Source organism: Podarcis melisellensis (assembly GCF_964234715.1).
Source record: "Podarcis melisellensis genome assembly, chromosome: 12".
NCBI lineage: Eukaryota > Metazoa > Chordata > Lepidosauria > Squamata > Lacertidae > Podarcis > Podarcis melisellensis.
The window spans coordinates 12,826,195-12,854,193 of NC_138544.1; the positions used below are offsets into that span (position 1 = coordinate 12,826,195).

The 27,999-nt window shown below is 43.6% G+C and overlaps 1 protein-coding gene across 5 annotated transcripts; it reads right to left on the reverse strand.

Moving 5' to 3' along the window:
* Positions 1–170: 170 nt before the first annotated feature.
* On the reverse strand, positions 171–27,980 carry CTNNB1 (catenin beta 1). 5 transcript variants are annotated; one of them, XM_081882960.1, is made up of 16 exons: positions 27,962–27,980; positions 9,855–9,913; positions 8,841–9,068; positions 8,506–8,759; positions 8,052–8,290; positions 7,766–7,967; positions 6,994–7,138; positions 6,313–6,416; positions 4,870–5,208; positions 4,553–4,711; positions 4,006–4,125; positions 3,217–3,367; positions 3,021–3,142; positions 1,974–2,034; positions 1,163–1,383; positions 171–926 (listed from the first exon to the last, which is right to left on the reverse strand). In XM_081882960.1, the coding sequence occupies exons 2-15, from the start codon at positions 9,865–9,867 to the stop codon at positions 1,175–1,177; spliced, it is 2,346 nt and encodes a 781-aa protein (XP_081739086.1). In that variant the 5' UTR covers positions 9,868–9,913; positions 27,962–27,980; the 3' UTR covers positions 171–926; positions 1,163–1,174. The 5 variants fall into 5 exon arrangements, with proteins under 5 accessions (XP_081739086.1, XP_081739084.1, XP_081739083.1 ...); XM_081882958.1 differs by lacking the exon at positions 27,962–27,980 and adding an exon at positions 26,772–26,921; XM_081882957.1 differs by lacking the exon at positions 27,962–27,980 and adding an exon at positions 25,773–26,099.
* Between the last annotated feature and the right edge of the window lie 19 nt (positions 27,981–27,999).

A 27,999-nucleotide genomic window follows, 5' to 3' on the forward strand; every position in this document is an offset into this window, starting at 1 on the left:
CAAATTAATTTCGTCTTGCGAGGCACCACTGTACATGAAAATGTCAAAAGATGGGAGTTCATACCTCCCACCCTAGCATTAGGGCATAAAACTCTGGCAGTTAGCCATACTACCATTTTGCATTTCACCAAATTTCGTTCATAGAGAATAACTGAAATAACACAGCAAAGTGAATTTAAAAGTTTACTTTAATTTTGAACCATTTGTATAACTGTTCTCATGAAGCATCTGTATCACAGCAGGCTACAATAACTTTGGATAAAAGGCAACTGGTAAACTGTCCAATACAAGGTTCCATACAACAGTTCTTACTGGCCCCTACCCAGACATCTCCAGATAAGTTTTTGATCAAAAACATGAAATAGATCCACCTGCTTATTTTAAGCATATTAAAAAGGAAACTAATTGGACCATTTCTATTTGTCTAATTTTTATACAAAAAGGCTACACAATGTTACACTTTTCAGAATACGATTAGAGTGATTATGAATTAGTGTTCTACACCATTACTCGATCCTTAAAAATCAGAAATTGCTGTAGCAGGTTCACTATAACTTAAAAACACAGAGACTTAGAAACCCTACAGTTACTGCAAAAAAGAAAACTACTTTAAAAGCAAGCAAGGTCAGTACCATTACAAGAGATTTAAAAATTAAAAAAAGTTTTAAACAAGCAAGGCTAGAGTTTGATAAATTCCATCTTGTGATATTCATTCTTGTGCATTCTTCGTTTCGTGAGTCACTCTCCAAATCCATTTGTTACTCCTCGACCAAAAGGACCAGAACAAAAAGTTTACTTCAGTTGTTCCCATAGGAAACTCAGCTTGGTTAGTGTGTCAGGCACTTTCTGAGATACTAGCCCACCCCTCGAGCCCTCTCAGCAACTCTACAGGCCAATCACAATGCAAGATCATTCAGACAATACAGCTGTGTGGGAGGGAAAAAAAATAAATCAGGGTTAAAGAACAGGAATGGTTACTCAGGTTAGAACTGCATCATGACACACCTAAGTAAATCACTCTGACAGACCGTAATCATGAGTCAGGTTGAAAGCAGACACTGCAATTTTGAAACGCGCGTCTGTGACCAACACGAACCAACCCAAAGCCGTTCCCTCCCTGCCAGCCAAATTCTCAGATTGGTAGGTAGGTGGAGCTTCTTACCTAAAGGACGATTTACAGGTCAGTATCGAACCAGGCCAACTGATTACTGTCACCTGGAGGCAGCCCATCCATAAGGTCCTGGGCATGTCCTAGATCTGGCAGCCCATCAACTGGGTAGTCAGCACCAGGGTGGTGGCCCCCCATGTCATGTTCCATCATTGGGTCCATACCCAAGGCATCCTGACCGTATCCTCCAGAGTGGAAAGAACGGTAGCTAGGATCTAAGAAAGTTAAGGATGGCAGAGGGGAGAAGGGGGGGAAAAGCATGTTAACATGTTAGGCGCACCAGAAGCTTCAAACATCAGTGGGTGAGATTCCCTAACCCAGCCACACTGAAGTCACATTTTCTAGCCCGGAAGTTGTCTGGACAAAATGGCAAGTCATTAGCATGCTACTGTCAGAAGCATAAAGCAAGTTCCAGCCAAGCCATTAGTCTGCATACTGCTGAAAACCCAGAACAGCAATACTATTACAATGCACACAACTGAAATGCAGACTTTTAAATATGCAACTAGAAGCACTTATAGCTTGCTTTTACCTGCCCATAAAACAGATGTGTCTTTATTTGCACAACCGGCACATTTTTATATAGAAAAACGCTTTACATCAGGGAACTTTCGTAGCATCTGAATATGAGGCAATTAATCTAGAATGACTTGGTGAGGTGCTCAACACGTGTTTTGAGTGGCATTGTTCCACGGAACAGCGCAAATAACGAAGGTTCAGTTAAGATGCTACCATCTTAATGTGTTTGCAGTTCTTCATTAAAGGCATTCTGAGTATATTTGGTTTTACTGCAATTGATACATACCATCTGGGCGATAGCCAAGAGGTTCTCCTTGGGCACCAATATCAAGTCCCAGATCTGCAGTCTGTAGGGAATATGCAAAGAATTAAGTCTCTCAGCAGAGGCAGGAAATTAATTCCAGAAGCACCCATCATCTATGAATTTGTTCCAAGAGTTACTTAATGTTATAACCAAACCAGTGCAGGCATATATAAGTACACAACAGTCAGCTCCAGCTATTTTTCTATGTAGCTAGCACATATGAAGGAGACCAAGTTGCCATACCAAGGCTGATTCTTCTGCAATAGTCTCATTAATAGAAACTTTAATATTGGGAGACTTCTAGTGTAGGCGACAATCAGGTGTTTAATAGGAACATTATATGCTTTCCGTAAATTTGACATTTAAAAAGGTAAAGTGACCCCTGACCGTTAGGTCCAGTTGCGGACGGCCCTGGGGTTGCAGCGCTCATCTTGCTTTATTGGCTGAGGGAACCAGCGTACAGCCGGGTCATGTGGCCAGCATGACTAAGCTGCTTCTGGCAAAAGCAGAGCAGCGCAGGGAAACGTCGTTTACCCTCCCGCCGGAGCAGTACCTATTTATCTACTTGCACTTTGACGTGCTTTCGAACTGCTAGGTTGGCAGGAGCAGGGACCAAGTAACGGGAGCTCACCCCGTCGCGGGGATTCGAACTGCCGACCTTCTGATCAGCAAGCTCTAGGGCTCTCCCACAGTGCCACCCGCGTCCATTAGTGACCTAGCAACACCAAACAGCATTTAGGAATCCAAAGGCTCACTCACACCACAGAACAGTTTAGGAGCACAACTAATGGCTTTTATCTGAAAACTGCTCCAAAACCCACTACAAAAGTCCAAGCTTAATGTTATTGTTTGCGGGCATATGGTGCCATGGGCCAGCGTGTCTGGCTGTTAACCAGGAGGTTGGTGGTTTGAGCCCACCCAGGGACAGGATTCTTGGATTGCAGGGGTTGAACCAGATGACCCTGGGGTCCCCTTCAACTCCATGATTAAAGGAATACTGTTAGCTGTGTATCTAGCTGTTTGACTGACCTCATTCCAAGCCATTGGTTCAGTCCTGAAGAGGGAGCTCGTCAGTTCGACCGAAAGCCGTTTCTTATAATCTTGTGGTTTATCTTCGGACATCCTAAACAACACTGCAGCTGCGTATGTCGCTGTTCAAGGAGAAGGGAGTTTTAGCAGAGGAATCCAAATACCACCAAGCCCAATTCTCTCTTCCTCCACTTACCCACACCCTCATTCCTAGAATGAAGAAGTTCCGTCAGTGGTGCTGTAGCTCCCTCTGCTTCAATTGCCTCTGCTGCTTCTTTGTCCTGAGCCAATTCACACAGTACACCTGCAGCCACTCTCTGGATGTTCTCGATGGGGGAATACAACAGCTAGAAGGAAAACATCAAGCGGGACAGACATTATAAGGTATGTTGTTTGAGCACAAACTGCAAGCATTGTCAAGAAAAACCTCTCTTCCTTAGGCCTTGACCAAAGTTTGGTTCCTGCAGGCCTCTAGGTAATCAAACACTACTTTCTGGTGAGAAATTCAACTTTCACTAATGAGGATGAGATCATGTTTGGTACAAGCTGGGTTCCAAGGCCACTGACACCTCAACTAATTGGACCTGATGCCTTCCTTTATTTATTTTTTCTGGAAAATTACAGCCAGTCTGATGGTCCTGAAAGTGAGCAAAGGTAAATATCCAGACCCTATTTTTCCGGGCAGTGGGCACATTACTACATGAATGTAGTAAGACCCTCCTCAGTTTTATAGACTCTCGGGCACCATACTGTCACATTTTCAACTTTTTTAAAAAAAGGTCTCAGGAAGCCAAATTCTGCACACAATGCCAAATTCTTTATTTCTATGCAAATATATGGTGTATTGACTAAACCTCTGCCGATACTGTGCTCGGATAGTGCTGCAGCTAGAAAATAACTGGGCAGTTTCTAAAAATTGTTTCCCACACTCTTCCATAAGATCACAACTCTTCCAAGTATTTTCTTGCTCAGAAACTTTACCTACCTGCACAAATAGTGGAATGGTGTTTAGACCCCTAATTACAATTCGATTGTGGACATCTCTAGCCAGGATATGAAGGGCTCCAGTGCAACCTTCAACTATTTCTTCCATACGAACACCCTCCTGTACAAGAAACATTGGGGGGAGGGATTACTACACAGGTATTAGTTACAGAAATCCTGACAAATCAAACATGCCTTTGATACCTAGTCTGCATTGGCATATTTGTCGTGTTTTTTCAGTGAGCACTCAAGTTTTGCAAGTGCAGAGATAAAAGAGTTAAAACACCTTTATAGTGGAATAATGTATCCCTGAATAGCAGGTACGGCAATAAGTTTAGTGAACACTTACAGACGTCTACCAGTAAGTTCTTCCTGTCTGCCATTACAGAATCAGCCTCTGCAGTAAGCCGCCTACAGTATTTTAACACAATAGCAGGAGAAGCAAGACAAGTAGTTGCATTATTTGAAGCTTTTGGTTAGACAAAGGAGATCCTGCTGCACTTATTTCTAATAACTTATTTCTTAGTTCTTCATTAAGAGTCACATACCACAAACTGCTGTTGTGTGCCACCCATTGACGTACGCCGTTGAGTGTCTTGATGTGCTCTAACCAGCAGCTGGACTAGTCTTGGAATAGCACCTTGTTCACGCAATGGAGCATGATTTGCTGGACAGAGAGCAAGATTGCGGATCAGACCAACAGTAGCCTGAAATTACAACGAAAACCATTAGAAAGTTTAAGACATCCTGCAAGGCACTCAAAAACCTCGCTTCAGCATTTGAAAGTCCAACTGGAACTATTGTTTTGGATTCCCTCCATCTTCTCCCACCCCCAAAGACAGGATTATACTTTGAATTCTGTTACCTTGATAAGAGGCCAGTGAGATGGCGGATGCAGGAGTTTAACCACCACTGGAAGTCCATAATGGAGACGCACTGCATTCTGCGCCATCTCAGCTTCTTGGTGCCGACTAGTGAGGTGACGGAGAGCACAGATAGCTGGCTCGGTGATATCTTCCCTGTCACCAGCCCGGAGAACTGTACGCACAAGAGCCTCGATGCCACCCACTTGGCACACCATCATTTTATTCTTGTAGTTGTTGCAAGTAAGGTTAGACAGGATACCAGCTGCACAGGTTACAACGTTGATGTCGTCTGACCCTAATAGCTGCACAAGGGTTCCCAGTAGACCCTCCATGCCTTCCTGTAAGAAGACAGCATGCATTAACACCAGCTTCTTTGTACCTGGCCCTTTATTAATGCCAAGTTTCTGTAAGAGCCATTTTTACTATCTCACCTTCCTATCTGTGGGTTTTATTAATCCAGATAGGAAATTTAAAGGGATGGCTGATTGCAGATTAACAGGGCTTCTCAGCAAAGTACACAACAATGAAAAGGACCAAGGTACATCCACCCTAGCAACACTTCCTCCTGTGGCATCTGCTTATACAACCATGGGGAGCCTAAAAAGCCCTTTTGATCAAGCCCACAACTAAATGTGAAAGGATTCCCCAGAGGTGACTAACATTCTTCCCAATGGCAATTTGTTCTCCAGCTAAGGGTACAGATAAAAAGCACAGCTGCACCTACCACATTCTCATCAGCATGTAACTAACCCTCTCCAAGGCTAAAATTGAGCTGGGGATAAGTGAACCCTTAAAGAGTTTAACATGTAGAACTGGCACTTTGAAAAACAGAAACATGAACAGCTTATCCAAAATATGGGATGAGGCAAGAGCATTGGCTGAATTAGCAGTGCAATCATTAGAAAGCATCTCTCTTCATCTGCTTCTATATATTTCCCACATTTGATTTAAAACAATCCTGGGGAAGTATTTACATATCCATAGGCAGAATTTAATTTTTTAATTTACACTAGCCTGGAATATGCTTGATTAAAGGACAGCATATAATTTTAAATAAAAACATTGTAAAAATGAGGAAGAAAGCCAGGCACCTCAAATCCCTCACTCATTTCAGTCTGTCATAAGAATTCCTCACCTGGACACAACATTGTTATTTCTTAGATCATCTCTTCCATGCCCCCAGTAACAAATGGTTGTTGCAATATACCACTAGCTTGTGTTAATCAGCATAGCATCCCTATACTTCAATACTAGTCTCATGGCTCTATAATTCAGGGGCCAGGCAACATGCAACCCATGGTTTACTGCAAGGAGCATGCACAGTTCAGGCTCATGCGTGCTCCTCCCTTTATTCATGGTGACTTTTATCAACCTAGCTTGACACTTGGGAACACTTTATAGCTTTGGTGTTTATGATAATCTTTTAAGTTCTTGTTTCTTACCTGTTTAGTTGCAGCATCCGAAAGATTTCTAAGAGTCCAGAGACAATTCTGAACAAGCCGCTGACTTGGATCTGTAAGGTGGAGTCCCAAAGCCTGCATTCCACCTAAAGAACAGTTAGGTATATTAGGTTTCACATCATCATGTATCCTCCTTCCAACCTCAAGTTCTTTATATGGGACATTCAGTCTTTCACTTAAAAGTACCACACGTGCCCAATTGCTGTTCTGAATTTTCCTCACTTTTAAACTATCTGACAATCTGACAACCATGTTTCATTTCAGAGCTAAGCTTTAAGCCACTGAATGAGGACACTCTCTCTCTCTCTCTCTCTCTCTCTCTCTCTCTCTCTCTCACACACACACACACGTGTGGCCAGAATCACAGTGTACTTCTAATTTTATTACCTCTTCAGGATTCAGACACATTAACCCATCCACCAGTTTAGAAAGTCATGAGGTCTCTAATTATACAGTAATTGGGAAATGAAAGCCATTTTAAAGTGGCATGGCATCATCTAACTTTTGTTTTACTTCTATGCAGCACTTTACTTAAAAGTACTATCTAGCAATAATTTTCTAAACCCAAAGCATACCAATCAGTTTGAAACACCTCCCATATCCATAAGCTTTGCACAGAGGCAACACAAAATGTGATAGTGTTGCCATAAAAGAGATACTTACCAGCCTCTACAATTGCCGGTTTGTTACTAGAGCAGACTGACAGCACCTTTAGCACTCTACTTGTGGTCCACAGTAGTTTCTCATAGGTGTAGGTTCTCATTATGTTTACTAAAGCCTGGGGTCCACCACTGGCCAGAATGATAAGCTGCAAGTTTTTTTTAAAAAAATAAAGCAGTAATTAATCATTTCATTTATATCCTACCTTTCCTCCTAGTAACTCTATTTAAAATATTTATAACCTGCCTTTCATCTATATAGATACCAAAGTGAGGGACAACCAACCTTGCAATAAATTTAATTTAAAAATCCATGGATAGGGGCAGCTAAAATTAAAGAAATACGGAAGAACAACACATCTAACAGTAAAACCTTGTGGGTGCCCCACAAAGAAGACCCTTGGAAGATGCAGCAAGTCACCAAGTGGGCTTTTGATGGCTGAGTGGCAATTTGAGCCTGGGTTTCCCCAGCCCAACACTAACCACTATGCCACGTGGGCTCTTTTGACATTTGTGTCATTCCCTGCCTGCATGGACGTATTGGATTCTTAATCACTAAAAGAACTATGGAAGGTGTTTCTTCCTCTGTTTACTGCTTGTGTTTTTGAGCTGCCAGACTACCACATTTACGCAAATCTAATGCACCATCTAATCTAATGCGCACCCTAATTTTTGCAACGTGACTTGGCCGAAAAAGGTACGTGTTACATTTGAGTAAATACAGTACTATTTGTCCTTTGCATACTCAAAACACTTTAAAATGTTTTGATAGTTACCTTGCTTTCTTGGTTGCCATATGCAAGAATTTGCAGGCAGTCCGTTGTGATGGCCAAAAACTTAACATTTGTCTTGTTGAGCAAGGCAACCATTTTCTGCAAACCACCAGCTAGACGAACAGCCATTTTGGCGCCTTCTTGATGCAAGAGAAGATTGTGCAGAGTAGTAATGGCGTAGAAGAGCACAGAATCCACAGGAGAACTATGAAGAAAGTTTAGGTTAGCAAAGCTCCAGTCCAAGGCTGATAGATGTTGGAAAGATGTGTCATGTCAACAATCTACATACCCAAGCATCTTAACAAGAGCAGGAATGCCTCCTGATTTGAAGATTGCCAGCAAGCCTTCACGGTGATGAGAGAGGTTGTGTAGTGTACCCGCAGTACAACGGGCTGTTTCCACATCATTTGTATTCTGCATAGTACGCACAATGGCAGAAACCATTTGTGGAGAGCGCATTATAGCATGGCGGGAGGCTTCCTTTTTGGACAACTGATGAACCATAACTGCAGCCTTGTTCACCACCACCTACAAAAGGCATTTGAAAGAGTTACTTGTTTTGATGTTCATGAACTTTTCAAGTTATGATGATAAGATCACTAAAATGCTTTCAACACAGGAAATCTATGAACGTTGGGGGCACAATTCCAATATGAAACAGCACAGTCCAAGTCAAAGTGTCCCTTGTGGGGCTCACGGAAAAAGACTCATTACTTACATGCCAATAATTACATGCACATTACCTGGTCCTCATCGTTCAAGAGTTTCGTCAGTTCTGGGATGGCCCGAGTTGCAAGTTCTGCATCATCTTGGTAGTTTATCAAGTTAACCACAGCATGTTTTAACATCTGGGATGGTTCAGCCAGGCGTTGCACATTTGTTGGGTGAGCAGCATCAAACTGTGTTGAAGGGATCTGCATGCCTTCGTCCAATGTTTCTGGGAACATGGCAGCACGCACCCTCTGTGCTCTCGTCATAGCATACTGTCCATCAATATCTGGAACAGGAGCAAGCATTTTTAAACAACTTGACTGACAAGGGATGTAGGCAGTTATTTAGGTAACAAGACTGTACTTACCAGCAACCTGTTCCTGAGTGAAGGACTGAGAGAATCCCTGTTCCCACTCATATAGAACTTGGGTGGTATCAACATCTTCCTCTTCGGGGTTTCCCTTGCCACTCAGAGAGGGAGCCGTTGTTGTGGCACCAGAGTGGATACCAGAATCCAGGTATGATTGTTGCTGCCAGTGACTGACAGCTGCTTTTCTATCTGGTTCCATTGCCATGTCCAACTCCATCAAGTCAGCTGCAAGAGATGGTTAACAATGAGCTTGCTTCAACATTACAGGTCATTTTGGCAAAATCCTGGATTTGGACAAATACAAGTTATCTACACTATGTATTTATATAGCCACCCCATTTAAGACGTGCTGGAGAGGCTCTTCTCTGTATCACACACCAGAAGAGTGATTGGTTAGGAGACAAGGAAGAGCCTTAGCCGAGGAAATCCCATTTAAGAGAATTTCACATTACCCCTTCCTTGCTGTTTGTTTCACCACTACTGTGGAAACCTTTTTGTTTCAACAAGCCCTTCAAGCTCATACTTTCATACTCCTTCACCTGAGCTTTTATCTGCAGCCCACAATTCAAGTTTTCCATCTGATGCCTACTGCCCATGAGCCAGAAGCATTTAAATATGTACTGATCTCTTCTTGTCATTCACTATTTTTGTTTTACAAACACATTAAATTCTAGAAACAAAAAACCCCTGAAATTTGATTAACAGTATTGTTCTTCCTGTAAGTACAGGCTAACTAAATGTCTGTTGGGCAGGGAGAAAAGACTGGGATTTTGGAGTCGTGTCAAGCCCACTCAGAAGCCTGCAACTCTATCACTTTCTGTTCAAAGTAAACCTAAAATGAGAATCCAGTGAAACTACCAGAACAGGCCAACTCCATGCAGCCTTAATTCCCTGGACACATAGAGCTGTTATTTGCTAAGTCTTGAGAATTTGTGCCCACACCCAGCAACATCAGAGTTGAAATAATCACAATGAAGCATCAGTAACTTGATGGCTACACAAAAGACACACCTTGGGTTGCCATGATCCTTGATGTGCTCCCAGAACTGTGGTCTACTGCACTTCAGACCCTAAAATACAACAACATATATAGTTAAGGGATTTGTTGGCTTTAGGTTTCAATAGTAGGATCTAAGGTAGGATTCCACTAAGTAATGAGACATAGCTTTGCTAAAGAAACTAGCATAATTTAATATTTGTAGGCCATCCTATACTCTGAGCTTGGCCCTGTCAGCAAATAGCAATTTGAGGAACTGCCTCTCTAGAAATTTGATGTGGGAACAGTGGACCTCAGCTGTTTAAACTGTGCCTTAACCTATGCTCAACTTGATTATTTGGAATAAATGCAAATATTACAATACCAATACACACCCAGCTACTTCCTTCCAAAGGAAACCAAACCCAGGCATAAACTACACATCTGGATCTTCTTATTGCTCAATTAAGTGCAGTGAACATTAACACTGTTGTTAGAAGATTGTGTTTCCTTGCAGGGAAACTGTGAGCTGCTGTTAATGAACTACAGCAGAGAAAGTAACTGCCACACTCCTAGCCCAAATGTTATTGGGTGATGGAGGCCTTGCGACAGCAACTCAAAGGTGACCTTGAGAACAATGCAACTGCTAGGCTATGACCTATGATCTAAAGATTAGTTTCTAAGAAGTTGAATGAAGGAGTTGCATCTTTGCTAGGTCAGGGAAATCTTTGAAACAGAGCAGCAATAGGGAAGCTCAGGCTAGGAACTAAATGTAGCCCTCCTGGCTTCTCTACCTGGCCTTCAGAACTCTGCCCAGGCCACACAAAGCCACAGCCCTCAAGGGCTCTGCTTCACATCTGGTACTATTTCCTTGAACTCAAATAATGCTTCACCTGAATTATAAACGTGGAAGCCCAGTAAATAAAATCAGGAGAAATACGCTTTTCCCACACAGATTTTATGAAAAATAGAAAAACTGGATTATGTTTTAAGACAAGGTATGCATATATTTAGGCCCACAAAATATTAATGCAAGTCTTTGTACAGTATCGGATCGTAATATTTCTGTACACGGAGCACAAACAAATCCTAAACTGTACACAAAAAGTACACCTCTAAAATGTAAGAGCAAGATGCTTTCTGCCTCTTGGAGGGCATTGTCATTGTCACAAGAGAAGGAAGAATGATTCACTGCCTTCTTTGCTTGTGGCCTTCTTGTTGACATTGGTAGTGGACCTGTTTCTGTCCTGTCCTCTGGACTAGCTTAGTTTAATCTGAGCAAATCATCCATTTTTAGAACTGCAATACGAAGTAACAAACGGAGAGTGATAACTTAGAACAGGAGACCGATTGAATTTCATGTGGTGTTCACGGAGGTTTGTTCCCCCCTATTTTTATGGAAATGAGTGTTTTATGTTTGCCTGAAACTGCGGGAGAATTGGAGGAGACATGATAATTTTCAAAATAATGATTTGTTTTACTGCAATGTTAATGGCTCCTGTTTCTATTGTTACTTTGCCTGCTCCTCAAACTAGCAAAAGCAGAGGACCTAACTTCCTTATAAGCTAAGCTGTAATAAAAACTTGTTTTTTAAAAAAATCAATGTGAAATTATTTTTTGAAAAAACTGTACTTTTAATACATGAGACACAATAATCCTATAGTAAACCAATATATACATAATGCATGTTATCTTCCTACAGTAACAAATTGACTTTCAATATGTAGAGTGCTTTTTTTAAAGTATTGCATTTTTTTTCAGTTCCCTCTCCCCTCCACCAAAACACAGTGAGAAAAGCATACACACACCCTCACCCACCACCCTCAAAATTTTACATCCCTAGTCTTGATAGAAAGATGTGTGTGTATAAACTAGCCTACTGTAAAAATATAAAATCTGTGCTTATTGCTTGGCCCAACAATGGCATGCACATGCTGATCAGAAGGCAATCTGGTTCAGGGTGGAAAAGATTCCCCAGCTCTGAATTAAGAGTAGTAACTGACAAGAGTTAGTGAAAAAGATCACAAGAGGGTTAAGCCTATATACTCCAATACATCTGGATACACACTTACCAACATAGCTTTCCAGCAAGATACAATTATGCCCTCAACTTTGTCCTGTATGAAAAGGCCAAACAGTGTTTCTTCTGTTTGCTGCCTTCCCTCCCCCACATACCAATTTAAGACTATCAACTGCAATCCCTTTTGCAAAACTACAGTGGTACCTCGGGTTACATATGCTTCAGGTTACAGACTCCGCTAATCCAGAAATAGTGCGTCAGGTTAAGAACTTTGCTTCAGGATGAGAACAGAAATTGTGTTCCGGCGGTGCGGCAGCAGCAGGAGGCCCCATTAGCTAAAGTGGTGCTTCAGGTTAAGAACAGTTTCAGGTTAAGTACGGACCTCCGGAACGAATTAAGTACTTAACCCAAGGTACCACTGTACTGGCATTTGTGGAAGTATGCTGTATAACAGGAGCCAAAGGAGTGAGATTTATGGAGATGCAACCATTAACTTAAAGTTCAGTTGTAATACAGGTGACTCTCAACTTATGTGGGGGTTACATTCCAGGAATAGCGGGTAGGGCCAAAACTGTGCATGGTCAAAACACAGTGGGTTCAGTGGTAGGTGGGATTGCCAAAGTTTTTCTTCCTAGATAACGAGCCTCTTTTAAATTTTTTAAGCAAAGCACGTAAAGCTGAACGAGCACAAATTAAAATGCACGCAAGTTGAGAGTTACCTGTAGAACTCCAGCCTTTATTTTTAGAGTTGAATATTTTCTTGTTGGTGAATGTACTATGTAGTCTTCCTGCTTCATATCAAGCAATACTAGTTTACTTGCTGCATAACTAGTTCTGCAAGCTTGCGATTAAATGCTAAACAATTCTTTTCTTAATCTGTTGTGCTGGGTAGAGCCCCCTCCAAAAGAAATCTCTCACTGCTTCATTAAGTGTGGAAACCTGGTATCTGGAAGGAAGTGGTCAGACCTACTTATATTTGGGCTTGTTCAGTGCTCACCCTTCAGGATGCCAACCAACAAGGTTAATGAAATATAATGGATGTATTCACACATGCTAGAACGGTGGTTTAATAGTGTAACACACCTTCATGGAACTGTCTGGTAGTTCAAGTGAAGGAGGACTCCAGCTATCCTGTAAGTTTAAACAGAGATCAGAGTGTCTACATAGAAGCTCTGGAGATGTCCCGTGCACTGTGCAAAATCACTATGAATACAACTATGAATACAAAGCTATTTCAAAAGAATTTAAAATCTGGTTCTATCATGCAGACATTATTTCTGCCATAGGTTTAGACAAGTTTGCAGAAGCTTTGCTTTGTCTGGGAATCATATTTCCTTAGCATGAATATCCATTTGTTTTTCTAAGGCTCCAGTCTTTCACTGTTTCAGCCCCCACCCCAGATGTAAGGTTAGTACAAAATAATATTGTATACGTTATAGAACTGCATGCTTCTCCCTACACCCCACCTCTTCAGGTACCAATTTTTGCTACGGCTAACCTGTTCTCAAAAAAAAAAATCCTTTTATCTATAATAGTCATTCATCAATTTTGAAACATTTCCTTCTGATACCTCTTGAGTAAACACTTTGCCTGAGAAAAACAGATCTTGCTTCCTTTCGAGACAACACACACACATTTCTCCCTAACATAGCCAACAGGTTTTAAGACAGGTCTCTTCCCCTTCTGTTTTACTAGCTATTACTGAATGTACATCCATGTTTTGCTTCAGAAATCAACAATTCAAAATCTAATGTGCTCCGATGAAATTTAGTTGTTCCAATGAACAGCTTATTAGCCACTTCACTAACCTACAGTCACAAAAGCACATGCCTCTAATGTTCCCTTATAAACAAGACTCTCCAGCAGAAAAACTGAAATTGTTTTCAATCTAGTTGTAAACTCAAGTAATAAAATGTTTACAAGTCTTAATAGCATATTCAAAAGAATCAAAACGGATGAGCCCAGGGTACTTTAACAAGACTCAACAAAAATTGTTGTTGATCAGGCAGCTATCCTGACTGAAGCAGTAGCCTAAACACTTTCAGTGCAAAGCAGTCAGTTACATTTAGGACCTTCTAATGCAGAAGTAGCCAACCTTTTAGGGCCCATGGGCACATCTGCAAAGTACAGAAACTGTCAAGGGGACCACACACACAGCAACCAAGTACATGCCACAACCTGTTCTACTGGCTATAATAAAGCTTAGTTTCAGCAGGGAGAAATCCTTTGGGCACATGCGTGCCTTGGGCGCCATGTTGGCAACCCAATGCATGAAAATATATTAATGAAATTACATTTGTTTTACTTGTATTCATTTTATAGCAAGAAGGATGCTACTCTCTAATGTGGGAGTCATAGCTTCAACAAATCTTTTTATGCTATTACATCAATTGCTGGAATCTGCTCATATTAGCACCTTTCAGATTCTTAACCCAAGACAGTTGATTAATGAAATCCATTATCAGATGGCATATAATGGAACACAAGCAGACTAATGAAGCTTTACCAGACAAGACATACAGGCAGAGCAACTTGCATCAAAGAACCAGTGCACATAGGAGGACTGCAAGGGGTATTTTTGGTGTGTTTTAATGCAGATAATAGGGACGCAGGTGGCGCTGTGGGTTAAAGCCTCAGCGCCTAGGACTTGCCGATCGAAAGGTCGGCGGTTCGAATCCCTGCGGCGGGGTGCGCTCCCGCTGCTCGGTCCCAGCGCCTGCCAACCTAGCAGTTCGAAAGCACCTCCGGGTGCAAGTAGATAAATAGGGACCGCTTACCAGCGGGAAGGTAAACGGCGTTTCCGTGTGCGGCTCTGGCTCGCCAGAGCAGCGATGTCACGCTGGCCACGTGACCCGGAAGTGTCTCCGGACAGCGCTGGCCCCTGGCCTCTTAAGTGAGATGGGCGCACAACCCCAGAGTCTGTCAAGACTGGCCCGTACGGGCAGGGGTACCTTTACCTTTACCTTTAATGCAGATAATATTGGACTCACTAGTCTGATGGATGGCAGGCAATCTGTGACTACAGCAATGTCCCATTCTTCGTATAGACAGGTTTGGACACCAGCCAGTTCAATATGCAGACCCCTTTCTCAGTAGTGTTTTGCAAGCTATGAAGTTCTTAATTAAAGACTTAATGCTCATATATGTGTGTATACATAGAGACACAAAGAAAGAGCCTGGGTTATACTTCCAACCTTATTTTCTTAAGAGTAAAGCACAGATTTCCTAAATTTTGGTGGAAAACGTTTTTGCAGATGAGCAAATGAATTTGTTCTACAGGCCTAACAATATGCACCTATCAACCAGATTATCTAAAAACTTGTACCTAAGCATGTGTTTACACAGCTTCACCAAAGGAAAGGAATTATAAAATACTAATGGAATAAGCAATACTAGTAGCATCAAATAACAAACTTCTGTAGAGTGCTCAAGTGTTTAATTCACAATGAATAATCTGTATTTCCCTCCACGTAGAATTAGGACTGAGGAAGAGAGCAGTTTGCTTAAGGCCACCTAGTGAGCTCATAACAGAGACAAGATGACAACTTAGAAGTGGGAACTTATCAAATTCATAACTCAGTCTCTTTATCCGCTACACTACAGCAGCTCTATTTTATTGTTTTATTAAACAAAACTTATATACCACTTGATTGTAAAAACCTCTAGGCAGTATACAAAATATGCTCTGGAAATACTCTCAATTCAGGAGTCAACATAAAATTAGACAGCCATATTTTTAAGAAAACAACAGTTTTATCATTTAACCATTTCCTGGGGCAAAGGCAGATACCTGTTACAACAAACAGGTTTTTCCACTTACATGTGTTTTGAAAATTAAAACTACACTCGCAACGCTGTCCACTTTAGAATAGCTACTGCTATTCTAGGGCAGTGTTTCCCAACCGGTGTTCCGCGGCACACTAGTGTGCCGCGAGACGTTGCCTGGTGTGCCGCGGGAAAAATTAAAAAATTCGAAAGATATCCGGAGAGGCGGCCTTCAGGCGAGTTTTAATTTTAATTTTCCTTCTCCCACTTAATGCCCCACGCTCGCCCGAGCAGCTTGCAGTCCTTGGTAACCACGGCAACCCGAGGGAGGGGAGGGAACAGGGAAGTCGAGGGCGGCGGTGAGCCGCGATGACGTCAGTGGGCCGCGCTGCCTCGCCCTGGCACGGTGTGAGAGCCCCGGCTAGTGGCGCGAGCTTCGTAATAAGTGGGATCCGCGTGCGCGAGACCGAGATCGCGGGTAAGGAGCTCAGCCCTGGGCAGGAGGAAGCGGGGCCGCGCGTGCGGGCCACATCCCCACAGAGAGCGAGCCTCCCCCGGCCCACCACTCCGGGCAGGTCCACTCGCATGAGGGGGCGGCGATGGCGACGGCCGGCAGCTTGCCTGCAATGCCATCCCTCGAGCAGGCGAGGAGCCCGGAGGCTACCAGATGCGAGTCCTCTTTCCCACCCTGCTCGGGAGTCCAGAGCACTTGGTTGCATTCAGGATCTAGAGTGGGGAAGTGGGGCTTGTGTCTGGGCTGGACACATTGGGCTGCCTGTGCCGCTCGACCTGCGGGGAGAAATCAGGGTGGGAGTCATGACCGTGAGGCAGGGCTGCCAAGTGTGGCAGAAGAGGACACGGCCGTCGCACCTGTCCTTAGGTAGGAGCTTCTTCCGTGTCGACCTGCTGCCCTAAAGTCTTGGCTTTTTTCTTGGCTTTTTGGCGGTTGGCACAGAAGGAAGGCAAGGGGGAGGGAAAAAAATTGAAACTTACACTTTCGTGCGTCCCTCCCGGCGTGACGCTGCGCGCTGACGTCACGGGGCTGTAATGGTGGTGTGCCTCGAGATTTTTTTCATGAAACAAGTGTGCCTTTGCCCAAAAAAGGTTGGGAAACACTGTTCTAGGGTGCAAGGGAAATGAAGTCTGATGGTTTGTGGTATTGTGGTTTAATACATTTACAGCGGGATCAAATTTTGAACTTCTATCCTATGCGCAAATAACCCTACGTATTGCATTTCTATTACAAGTCCACTAATTAAGCAGCTGCTTGTATGTACATACAGCCTTACAAGTTACAGCCCACTTGTCTGTGTTTGTGTTATTTGACATAAAAAGCAGTATCTTTAAAGCTTGCCCATCTGGTGCAAATTCTAACAGTCACAAGCTATTTAAAAGCCTCTTTTCAGGCTCAGGATCAACCTGGCACAAAATGTAATGCAGTACAGGTTTAAAACACCTACCCTCTAGCACTGCTAGCAAGGGACAATTCTAGCTTCTAGCCCATCCCACAACAAATGGCACCTAAATTGACTCAGAACCATCTAGTTACCTATGTATTCCTCTAAGTTTCTTCTTAATTTTGTTACTGACTCGGAATGGGGCATGAACTAAGTAAGCATTCTTCTCTAGGACTGATGCCTTTCCAGCCAAAGCTAAATAGGTGCTCAAGGCACACACTTCCAAAGACAGATGTTCAAAGTTACAAGACTGGCCAAATGGAGGCTGCTTTTGCTGCTCGGTCCCTGAAAGCTACTTGGATTAAAGCTTTTTCTCTTAAAATTTGCAACTTTTTTCTTTTATGCAGAAATCTGAATGTCTCGAATGTTGATAGCAAATTCCAGAACTATATCTACAACCTGTTTAGGGCATGCTACTAGTACAATCACACTTGGAACAGTATGGGTTGCTCTGTAAACGTACACAAAATATGTATGATGGCACCAGGCAAGCCTTCTAGGAGAGAGCATTTCACAAGCAGGAGCCAGCACTGAAAAGGTCTGTTCTTGTGTTGCCACCTTCCAGATCTCCCATGGAGGAGACAGAAAAAGGAGGGCCTCAGATGATCACAGTGTCCAGGTTGGCCCATATGAGGAGAGGCGGTCCATGATGTATTGGGATCCTGAGACACGCAGGACTTAATAGATCAAACTTTTTTCTGGGCCAGAATTGTGCTGAAACCACCTTGCTCCAGTTAGCAACCTGACCACTGAATTCTGTCCCAGCTGCAATTTCCAAACAATCTTCGCAAGCAGCTCAATATAAAAGGCATTCAATAAGACTACTACTACTATTACTTTATTTTAAAGTCTTTATTTATACTTGTTTACAAGTTCTGTGAAAACAACAGACCTGTTCTTAGGCTGGTCTATCCACTGCTAGCAGAAAGACTGCATGCTGCTTATGCCAGTGAATCAGCTGAGTATCTTACTCTAAAGAGATGTTTTTCAAATATTCACTGACCGACACGGTTTATACACCTGACTGAGGTACCGCGCCAGAATCCTTTTCTTCACTCTCTGAAAATAGAACTATGTGCCATATAAAAAAAGCTTTAGAAAAATTTACAATAAACCTGGCAGCATTCAGATAAATAAATTTGACTTGGGCACCTCCATAATTCTTTCAACACTATGAACTGCAGTGTTGAATCTTGAAACTTAAAAGCTCCAAGACCTCGGTGAAAATTTGTTCTGCCATTTGGAGAAGTGAAAGAAATGTTACTACAGTGGTGCCTCGCAAGACAAAATTAATTCGTTCTGCGAGTTTCTTCGTCTTGCGAAGCACGGATGCACCCGGGTATTAACAGTTTTAAGAAAACAGAAACAATCTCGCAAGACGTTTCATCTTGCGAAGCAAGCCCATAGGGAAAATCGTCTTGCGAAGCAACTCAAAAAACGAAAAACCCTTTCGTCTTGCACGTTTTTCGTCTTTGCGAGGTACCACTGTACATATTCAGTTACTATCATATGCAAGTGAAAGTTTACTATTACTTCAGTGACTCACTGATTTCTATTACAGTGCTTCAAAAGCAAGTTTATCTAGCCTCAACATCACCATGTTTAAACTTGCAATATTAGTAGTCTAGGAGTAGGTTTCATTCCCCCCACACTTACATGTAAGTTAACAAAGAATTATTTTCCTGTTGTAGGAGTAATAAATATTTGCTGAATACTTCTGAAGAACCAAAATAAGGGTCCTTTCCAGACAATTAGCTTGCACTGGAAATATTAGTTTTCCTTCTCCCAAGCTAGAGCTTTAGTTGAAGCAATATTTAGTTTTAAACAGCAAACTGCAGGTGTTTTTGTTCCTCATACACACACTGCTTCCACTACATTATGCAAGTGCAAAATAGAATGATTAAACACTCCTTTTCCCTATCCTCCTGAGAATTCAAGGTTGCATTTTCTCCCCTCTCCTTTTATTAGAAGCTGTGTGCAGTCTCTGCTGTACTGTTCTAGCTCTCTCCCAAGTGAAAAACTGGTGAACACTAACAAAACTATGCCCTTACTTGCATTCTTTTTATTTTAATTTACTTTAATATTACACTCAACAAGCTCTGCAGTGTATACTGTTTAAAGAGCAAAACCTAAGACACCAAGGAAATTGCCCTCACAGAAACACTGCCCAATTCTAACTACCACCAGCCCATCATATGGAAACATGTTAGCCCAAACAGGTCCAACATTTTAATATTAAAATTACAAAAGTACCTTAAAAAATTATTTTTTAATGACCAGAAATAAAACCTGTTTTTTAAATTTAATTATTGCAACTAGAGAGGGTGCTCACATGCAGGTATCCATTCAGACAATTTGCTCAGAGGGTCTGAATAGGCTAGCTGCAACTTAAGTTGGGTATATAATTTTCAACTCCAATTACTTAAGGACAACTTCTCCTCTAACGAACTATCAAATTGTCTAGTGTTATCAGCTAAATTGTTTTCCTCCTACAGAGGATGTGCAGTATAACAGGGTGAAGAACTTTAGCAGGCCACAGAAGTTAGCGAGCCTTCCTGCAGGTAATAAATTGCAGGAGAAGATGGTCACTTCCACATCATCCACATGGTTACTTCTGATGTTGTGCCATTCACGCATACCAGTATTAACATTTAAGAACCAAAGTTCTATCAAGCAAACCTGTTTGAGCATAGTAGTTTCTACTATGACAGAGTTGGAGTTCTGTCAATACACACAGCCTGGGGAAACACAGCCAGATGGGCAGGGTATGTATGTATGTACGTATGTATGTATGTGTAAATATCATCATCATCATCATACCCAGATTAATATATACTTAAAAGAAACTCAACTAAGGGAAAGAAGAAAGCCGCTAAGCCTGGTTTGGGGCAGGGGAGGGGGTTGAAAAAAAATCAAGCTTGCTTGACAGAAGGTATACTATGCAGTGTGCATGTTTCTAGATTTGTTTTTCATAAAGCAGCATACATTCATTGGGGGTTTTCTTCAGAAAATTTCATGTTAAAAGTAGATCCTGCAATGGGAAGCAATGATTAACTGTGGGTTCCTGATTTGCTTTCCTGTTCTCACCAAGTGGAAACAGAAATGCTTATGTGTAGGTGCATGATGCTTATTAAGTTAGGATCCGATTGTGCAAACTAGGCCCGTGTCTTCTTGGGGAAGAGAAACCAAGTCCAATAACTTAATACAGTTCAGGGGATGTTGAAAAAAAATCTTGGCCAGGGAAGTTCTTAAGCAGTTGACAGCTACTTAAGTTCTTGGTCTGCCTAGTTACTGCAGAAACTTTCTGTGATATATTGAATTTATGACAGGCTAGAGAGCCAGTTCTGCTATAGTAAGAGGCCCTTCATGGAAAGATGGCTGCATGAGTGTAAGCAGTTTGATGCTAAATGAAGCCAATAGACCAGTTAATGCTTTATCTATCAAGATTTCTATTCCAACTGGAGAAATAACCAATGATGCCTCACTAACAGACCATAAACTCCCCTCTACTTTGCAATGCAGACCAGAGAACTTCTGGATGTTCAGCACTGCTGTATTATTTTGAAACATTGTTCAGATAACTTTCTGGAGTCTATATGCTAACATTTTATTTCACTATTTAAGAACTAACTCATGGCATTTGGCATGTTACAGTTCTACCAACATCTTGCTAATTAAACACACATCACTGATCAATTCTTGGCTGAGCCAGGCCGGGCATGCTACACTCATTCCCTCACCACCCCCACAAAAAACCCTATGATTGCCTTCAGCAAGCTTATACATTTCCAACTCTCACAATTACTATCTTAAATCCCCACCTGATTTAAGACCATCTCAAATTATGTATGCCTGCAGAACTGAATGTGCATGCAGTAAGTATGTTTCTGACAATACAAAAATATTGTCATGCTGCAAAGAACTAGACTATGATGCAACCAACAACACATGGACATGCAGTGAAATACCTCATGTTTCAAGGCTGTAGTTTCGATGGATGTGTTAGTATCTTCCTATAAAACCAACAGGAAATCTGGAATAGCAAGTTTTTTAAATTTGCCAACACTTCTACTATGAAGTTTCTCCTCTTCCTCTTTTAGGTCTTCCACTCAGAATCTGCTGTTCCAGTAAGCTCTTACACTACAGTTCCACCTACAACCTTTAATTACTGACCATCCCAGTTTAACATGCAACTACTTGCTAAAGACACCAAGAGCATTTTAGTGGAACATTATATCCCGCAACTTGTGTCATAAATATTCATTGCTTTGTCATAAACGTACTTCTAATGTCATCATTCTGCTTTTATCTCCAATTTATTGTTGACAACTGGTTAAGCTACCTATGCATCAACTTTATGGTAAGATGTTTAGGAATGGAATTACCAACTATAATGAGGCATTCAAACTCAGGACAGCTGTACTTTTCTGTTACAAACCCTAACAGACAAGTTTAAAGTTAAAACTGAACGTAACAATAGAAAGCTAGGATTGGCCTAGATTAAACACCTGTTAGAAACAAATATCCAAGAATTATTACACAAAATTACTGACACCCTAGTATCTTGCATTTAATTTTGTCAAGCCACATCTTGCAAGTACCATATTTTTTGCTCTATAAGACACACCAGACCACAAGACGCACCTAGTTTTTGGAGGAGAAAAACAAGAAAAAAAATATTCTGAATCTCAGAAGCCAGAACTGCAAGAGGGATCGCTGCGCAGTGAAAGCAGCAATCCCTCTTGCTGTTCTGGCTTCTGGGATAGCTGCACAGCCTGCATTCGCTCCATAAGACGCACACACATTTCCCCTTACTTTTTAGGAGGGAAAAAGTGAGTCTTATAGAGCAAAATATACGGTATTTTAGATCAGTTGTTTGAAGTACAATTGTTTATTAGCTATGCATGCTTTTTAAAATATTTATATTACTTGCATATTAAACTACTGACCTATGGAGTACTAGTATTGTACTTTACTTTCTCAATTAAGTTATGAATTAGTTCATAAGACTTACCCTGCCTAAGAACCAATATGCAATATTATCCCCGCAACACCAAGCATTTTTAAGAATCTGATTTGAACATTGTGTTTGCAAAGTTCTACTGACAACTATTATTAACTAAATGTCTAGCCCAGCTTTTCACAATACTGTATATATGTCTATATTCATTAAGGTTCAATATATAGGCCTGGAAGCATGACTTTATAGAAAGCATACTCACATGGCAGTATACACATCTGATCACCATACTAACTATCCTTCTATCCACTATAAACTTGTTCATGCTAACCACAATCTGCTTCAAAAGCTGAAATGCCACACTAATGCTTAAAATCCATCACCCAACTTTTTAATCCTCCCAGAAAAGAGCAAGTGTAACCCAGATGTACCATATGGCGCCCTCTTGGTACATGCAGTATTGGCTGTTGGAAAGAGCAGGGCAGAGCTGCAAATTTAGATTCAAATACCAGCTGTGCCATAGCTGCTTGCTCCCACCTGAATCACTACAAACAATAACAATTATTCTTTAGGTAAAGATTGCAGCATTTAGGGTTTTACCAAAATAAATTAAGTTCCCCATTTTTCCAATGCAGGAATCACTTTACGTATGAAACAGCTCACTTATGTTATGCATAAACCCACATAGGTTTGTTATGCAGAAGTCAAATTATCCATATGGGATTGCAGTGATTTCTTCATATATGTTATTTCTACAGAAGCAAAGCAGCCTTTTTCCTTTTGAAGTTATACAAAATCGGATCAAAAGTTGTCAACATTAGACCACAGAAGCTTGTATGAGGGCTAGAAGTTTCAGAAACGTAGATGGCAATATCTATAGTCTTTAGGCACAGTGACTAGGCACTTAATATTTGCTCAATTTATAGCAAGCTCATACAGTTTTTTTAAATGGGGACACTTCAGTATGGTAGCCAAGAAAATCCCAACTCAACTTCCATTCCCAAACAAATTAGATCTCATGGACCATTAATGCAGAGATACAAGAATTCGAAGTTATATACAGGTAATGACTGTAAACACAGTTGTTACAGAGTACCACATGACATTCCACTCAGAATGCACTTCTTAAAATATTAGCCTCAATACCCAGATGCTGAACAGTTTTAGCCACTCAAAAGCATTCACACTACTGCCACAGATTAAGTATTTAAATTTTTGAAATGTTCAAGCTCGTGTCTTAGACCAGTAACTCTAGATTTAGCTGCCAAGGCTACACTTATGTATTTTGAAGGTGCCCCCTCATATAGATTTTCACATCTATAACATTAACACAAGTTATGGCTTGGCCTGAATTGGATCAGATGGCAGAGATGCTCCACAACATGCTAGATTTTAAATTTAAACTTCAACAGAAACATTAAACTGGAATATATGCCCTAGAGTCATAAGGGTCTTAAGTCCTCAATACCTGGATACAAGTTACAAATTTGTTACAAGCATGCCCCCACTCTGGTTTAGAAGTTGCATTAGATGCCAAACACTTGTGAAAGCTTTGTATTTACAATCTAATTTTATACAAATTTACTCCAAGCCACACAAAGTTCAAATGCCTGCAGTTTTAGAATTTTCTAAACTATGTCTTGTCATAATATACGAAGTTCAGGGATGAGGAACCTGTGACCCTTCAGGTGTTGCCAACCCTCAGAGTGACTAATAATCAGGGATTATGGGAGCTGTAGGAGGGGGCACAAGTTCCCCATTTCTGTTGCAGTTCTTAATTAGGATTTGTATTCTATTCAAAACAGAAATTATAGTTTGTTGAAAGACTTAAGTAATAACGCCACTTAGTTTAAGACCAAGGGATGTAGTTGGTTAGCATATGTAATCTTTGTGAAACCAAGAGGAGATAAGTTATGAATGTGCATTTTAACCTTCCTTCTCAAGTCCCAGCTTGTTTTCTGGTATGTCATGTTTTGAAGGTACTCCGCCAATTGTACTAGGTCTCTAGGTTTACTTGCGTGAAATATTTAAAAGCATAGATAATGTTTATGGAGGAGCCTAACCCAAAAGAGTTAAATACCTAATTAAAGCTTCACAGTAGTTTAGTATGCCCTGAACCAACTGGAACTTTAAGACAGTCATGTATTTTGGGCTTACCTCTACTATTAAACTCCCACTGGGTTTTTTTTTTTAAACAAGCTCTTTTCCACATACTTCTCATACCACACACTTCACTGTACACATTTGGAAGGCAAAAAGAGGAAAACGCAGGATGGTAAAGCAATGCCTGCTCAAATACCTAGAATCAACAGAACACCAGCACGTACAATACTTTTGGAAGTTCTAGATATTGTTGAGCCTGTTTCTTCTCAAACCTCCAAGAGACGGGGTATCAACTTTCTCTTCTAATGCTATCTAGAAAAATGGCAGCGGCAGTTAGCAGTGTCAGGATTTGGTTAAGTCAGCCCTCGGTGTAAGAACAGGAACCGGAGGGGAAATTAGCATTTTTACGAGGGGAGACCCGAATAGAACATTTAGGAAAGCCTACATCCTTCATCGTCCCCCCGCACCAGATTCAGCAGCGCACACTTTCCCTTCCTTATCAAGGTCGCCTCCACCCTTCTCAAAGATCCTTGTGCCACCCAAGATGTTTTGCAAAGAGCTCCTATGCAATCCGCCCAAATCTCCGGCACGCCTTGCTTTTTCACTCGGATCCAAAGCGGCGGGAATCTGAGCCGCCCCACACTTTTCACAGAGCCGGACAAATCCAAAGAGCCTCTTTGCCCTGCAAGGCCAAAAAAAAAAACAAACCCCACCCCACAATGCAACAGATATCTGGTGCTGCTGACTGCAGCGAGGCGGTGGAGTTAATTACACACAATCCAAACAAACCCGAGACTTCTCCCCCCCCTCCCTCTACCTTCCCAAACACCCGCTTCCTCCACCATCCCCCTAACCCGAGCCTCGGGGGCGAAAACCCGCCAGCAAGTCGCTCCACGACCTCGGCGGAGAAAACAAGCCCACCACGTTTGCTCCGGGCCGGATCGTCTGCAGGAATCCCCCACCTTCCCGATCCCCCCGGACGCTTTTTTGTCGCACGTTTCGGACCTTACAGCGCGCTCGCCCCTTTTCTCTCTCTCTCTCCTCCCCGCCCCCTCCCCCCCCCACCCGCCCCGAGGTGTACATGCCAAGGCTCGCCCCAGAACAAAATAAATAACCAACGAAAACCAGCGCAGCGCACGCCGCCTACTTGCCCGGCTCGCGGTCCCGACCTCACCCGAGCCGACAGGGGAAAGAGGTCCCACCTTGTGGCCAAGGCTGCGAGTTAAAAACCCGAGAAGTTGCGCTCCGCCCTTAAGACAGGAAGTGGGGGGGGGGGAGAGGAGAAAAGAGAAAACATTCCCGCAACCTGATCCCAACGGTGCCCCCATTTTAAATCTTGGGGGGGGTGTCTACCCCCCCCCACTCAACGCAACGTCGAAATTACAGAAACGCCTTCCGGGTCTCCTTCGCTTTCTGCTTTTTTTTTTACGACCCCCCCCCCCACCCCGTCGGCGTCCCCTCACTTTTTTCTTTTTAAAGACAGGAGTATCTATCTCCCCCCCCCATTCTAATCAATTTATGAGGCAAAAATGCACCCCAACAACACACCATTATATTCTCTCCCCCCCCCTCAGAAGTAGTAGTGCTGGGACCAAGGCCAAGTTTCGTGTGAGGAGGGAACAGTCGGGAGCCCCGAGACGGTACTAACACTGGCGGTGAGGCGAGAGAGCGCAAGGTCCTCCTCTCCTCGCGGCTCCTGCTCCCCCCGGCCGCCGCCGCCGCCGCTGCCGCCTTCGCCCCCTTCGCTAACCGCCGCAGCGCGGGCCACGCAGGCGCCTCCGCGAGCGCTCCTTTCGCCCGTCCTCGCCGCCTCCTCCTCCTCCTCCTCCGCCGGCCACCGAGCACCGAGAGCGAGCGGGCGAAAGAGAGAGAGCGCGAGCGTGAGGGAGGCTTAAAATGGCGCCGCTCGCCAGGAGCTTCTTATAAGCGAGGGCGGCGGGCGCGCTCGCATGGTATCCTGCCGCCGACGCCGCCTCGCCGCGCGCAGCATTCCACACGCAGGCGAAACCCACCCAGCAGCAGCAGCGCGCGCGCGCGCAAGGGGCAGAGGGAGGGAGGAGAAATAGTGCCCGGCCGGCTTCCCCTCAGCCAGCGAGCGTACTCACACATACACACAAACAGAGCTCGGCGGCGGAGGGAGACGGGCGAAGAGAAGGGGCTGCTAGGCAAAACGGCCTAGCGGAGACTCGGGAAGGATGAGGGATTGTGGGAGCTCGGGGGGGGGGGAGGGGCTGGGGAGGGACGAGGCAGGACGGGTGCAGGGATCCGGCGAGGTGTGATGAGGCCCTCGAGGAGGAGGAGGGAGGGTGCAGGAGGAGAGGTCCCCTCTCCCTCCTACCCCCCCTCCCTCTGATCTTGGAGAGGCTGCGAATGAGGCGCGTTCCCGCAGCCTGGGAGAGAAGTTGCTGCTTTTTGGGGGGGGGGAGCTGCCTGCAGGCTGTTCCCCCCCCCCCCGACACAAACCCCTTGCAAACGTTGCATGCATGCTTCCCCCCTTCTATCCATTGCAAATACTTTTGAGTGGGGGGGGGGAAACGTTATCCCTCCCCCCCCCCATATTTGCATCCAGCGAAAGTGACTTTAAATGCACCTCCGCGGTTATCCAGACCGCCCCGATCCGTGGGAATCCGGCATCGCGTCAACTTACTGCTCGCTTTCTCCCTTCCCGAAGGAAGCCTGGTCTGCAGAGCCGGGATCCCGGGGCTCGGCGTCGGGCTGGGAATTGTCCTCCTCCGGCTGCTGCTGCTCTGGCTTCCCCTCCCCGAAGCAGCGCCAGCCACTCCTTAAAACTTAAAGTTACTACGACGGAGGGCCGGGGAGGAGATTGTGGGGACGGGCGGAGGCGGTGGGAAGAGCCTGCTCTGCAGTTCTTCTCCAAACAAACGCGCCGCGGAGATGTGGGCCAAAGCAAACACCCCACTTTCTCCCCCCCCCCGTGGTTTCTGGTGAGCGAAAACAAGCCCGGGGAGCTTAGAAGAAGTACCTGGAAGTGCCTCGACGGTGCAAAAGCAACCCTATAGGGTGCGCTCGCTCTCTCTCTCTCTCTCTCTCTCTCTCTCTCTCTCTCTCTCTCTCTCTCTCTCTCTCTCTGTGTGTGTGTGTGTGTGTGTGTGTGTGTCCCCACACAAGTCGCCTAGGCTTGCCAAAGTGTATTTTCCCTATGCCAGATTTCCCCTACCAACACAGATGCTCCCAAGTTTTAGGTCCGGTGGCTGCGATCCTTTGCACGCTTTCCTGGGAGCAAAGCTTGCTTTCCAAGGTAACGTGCAGAAGGTGGCACTCCCCGCCCCATCGACGACTGCGGGGTGTTTTGTGTTGCACCCACAACCACTTGCAAAGGGGCCTTCTTATCTGACGGGGGCCGTGATTTTGTCTTAGCGAGTTGTTTCCTTTCTAGGCTGCGCTGAATATGGGCGAGTTCTTAATAGCCTTAACTGATCAGACACACGCCTATTAATCGAAGCACTCGGCTGCTTTGAACCTCCTCCAAACTCCTTCACCAACTCGGATCTGCCCCGATGTTGCAAACATCGGGACGCCCTCACGCTCACAAATGTTGCGCATCAACTCACAAAACATCTCAACTTGGCCGGGCGAGAGACTCGACTTGCTCCGGCGCAATCCTGAATAAGACCCGACGTGAATATACTGACGACGGAGCCGAAGTGACTCCGGAACGTGGAGGAGGAGCGATTAGGTCTTGCTTAAAACTTTGGCAGGTTTCAGTACGGGACGTAAACGATGCGGGACGATCCCCATGTGGATTTTGGGAGGCAGGGAGAGTCTAAAAAAGCAGCCCCTTCCTCCAGCCTGTCCTCTAACCGCAAGCTACCTTACCCTCCCGACAGCTGAGGAATCGGAGCAACCAAACCAGC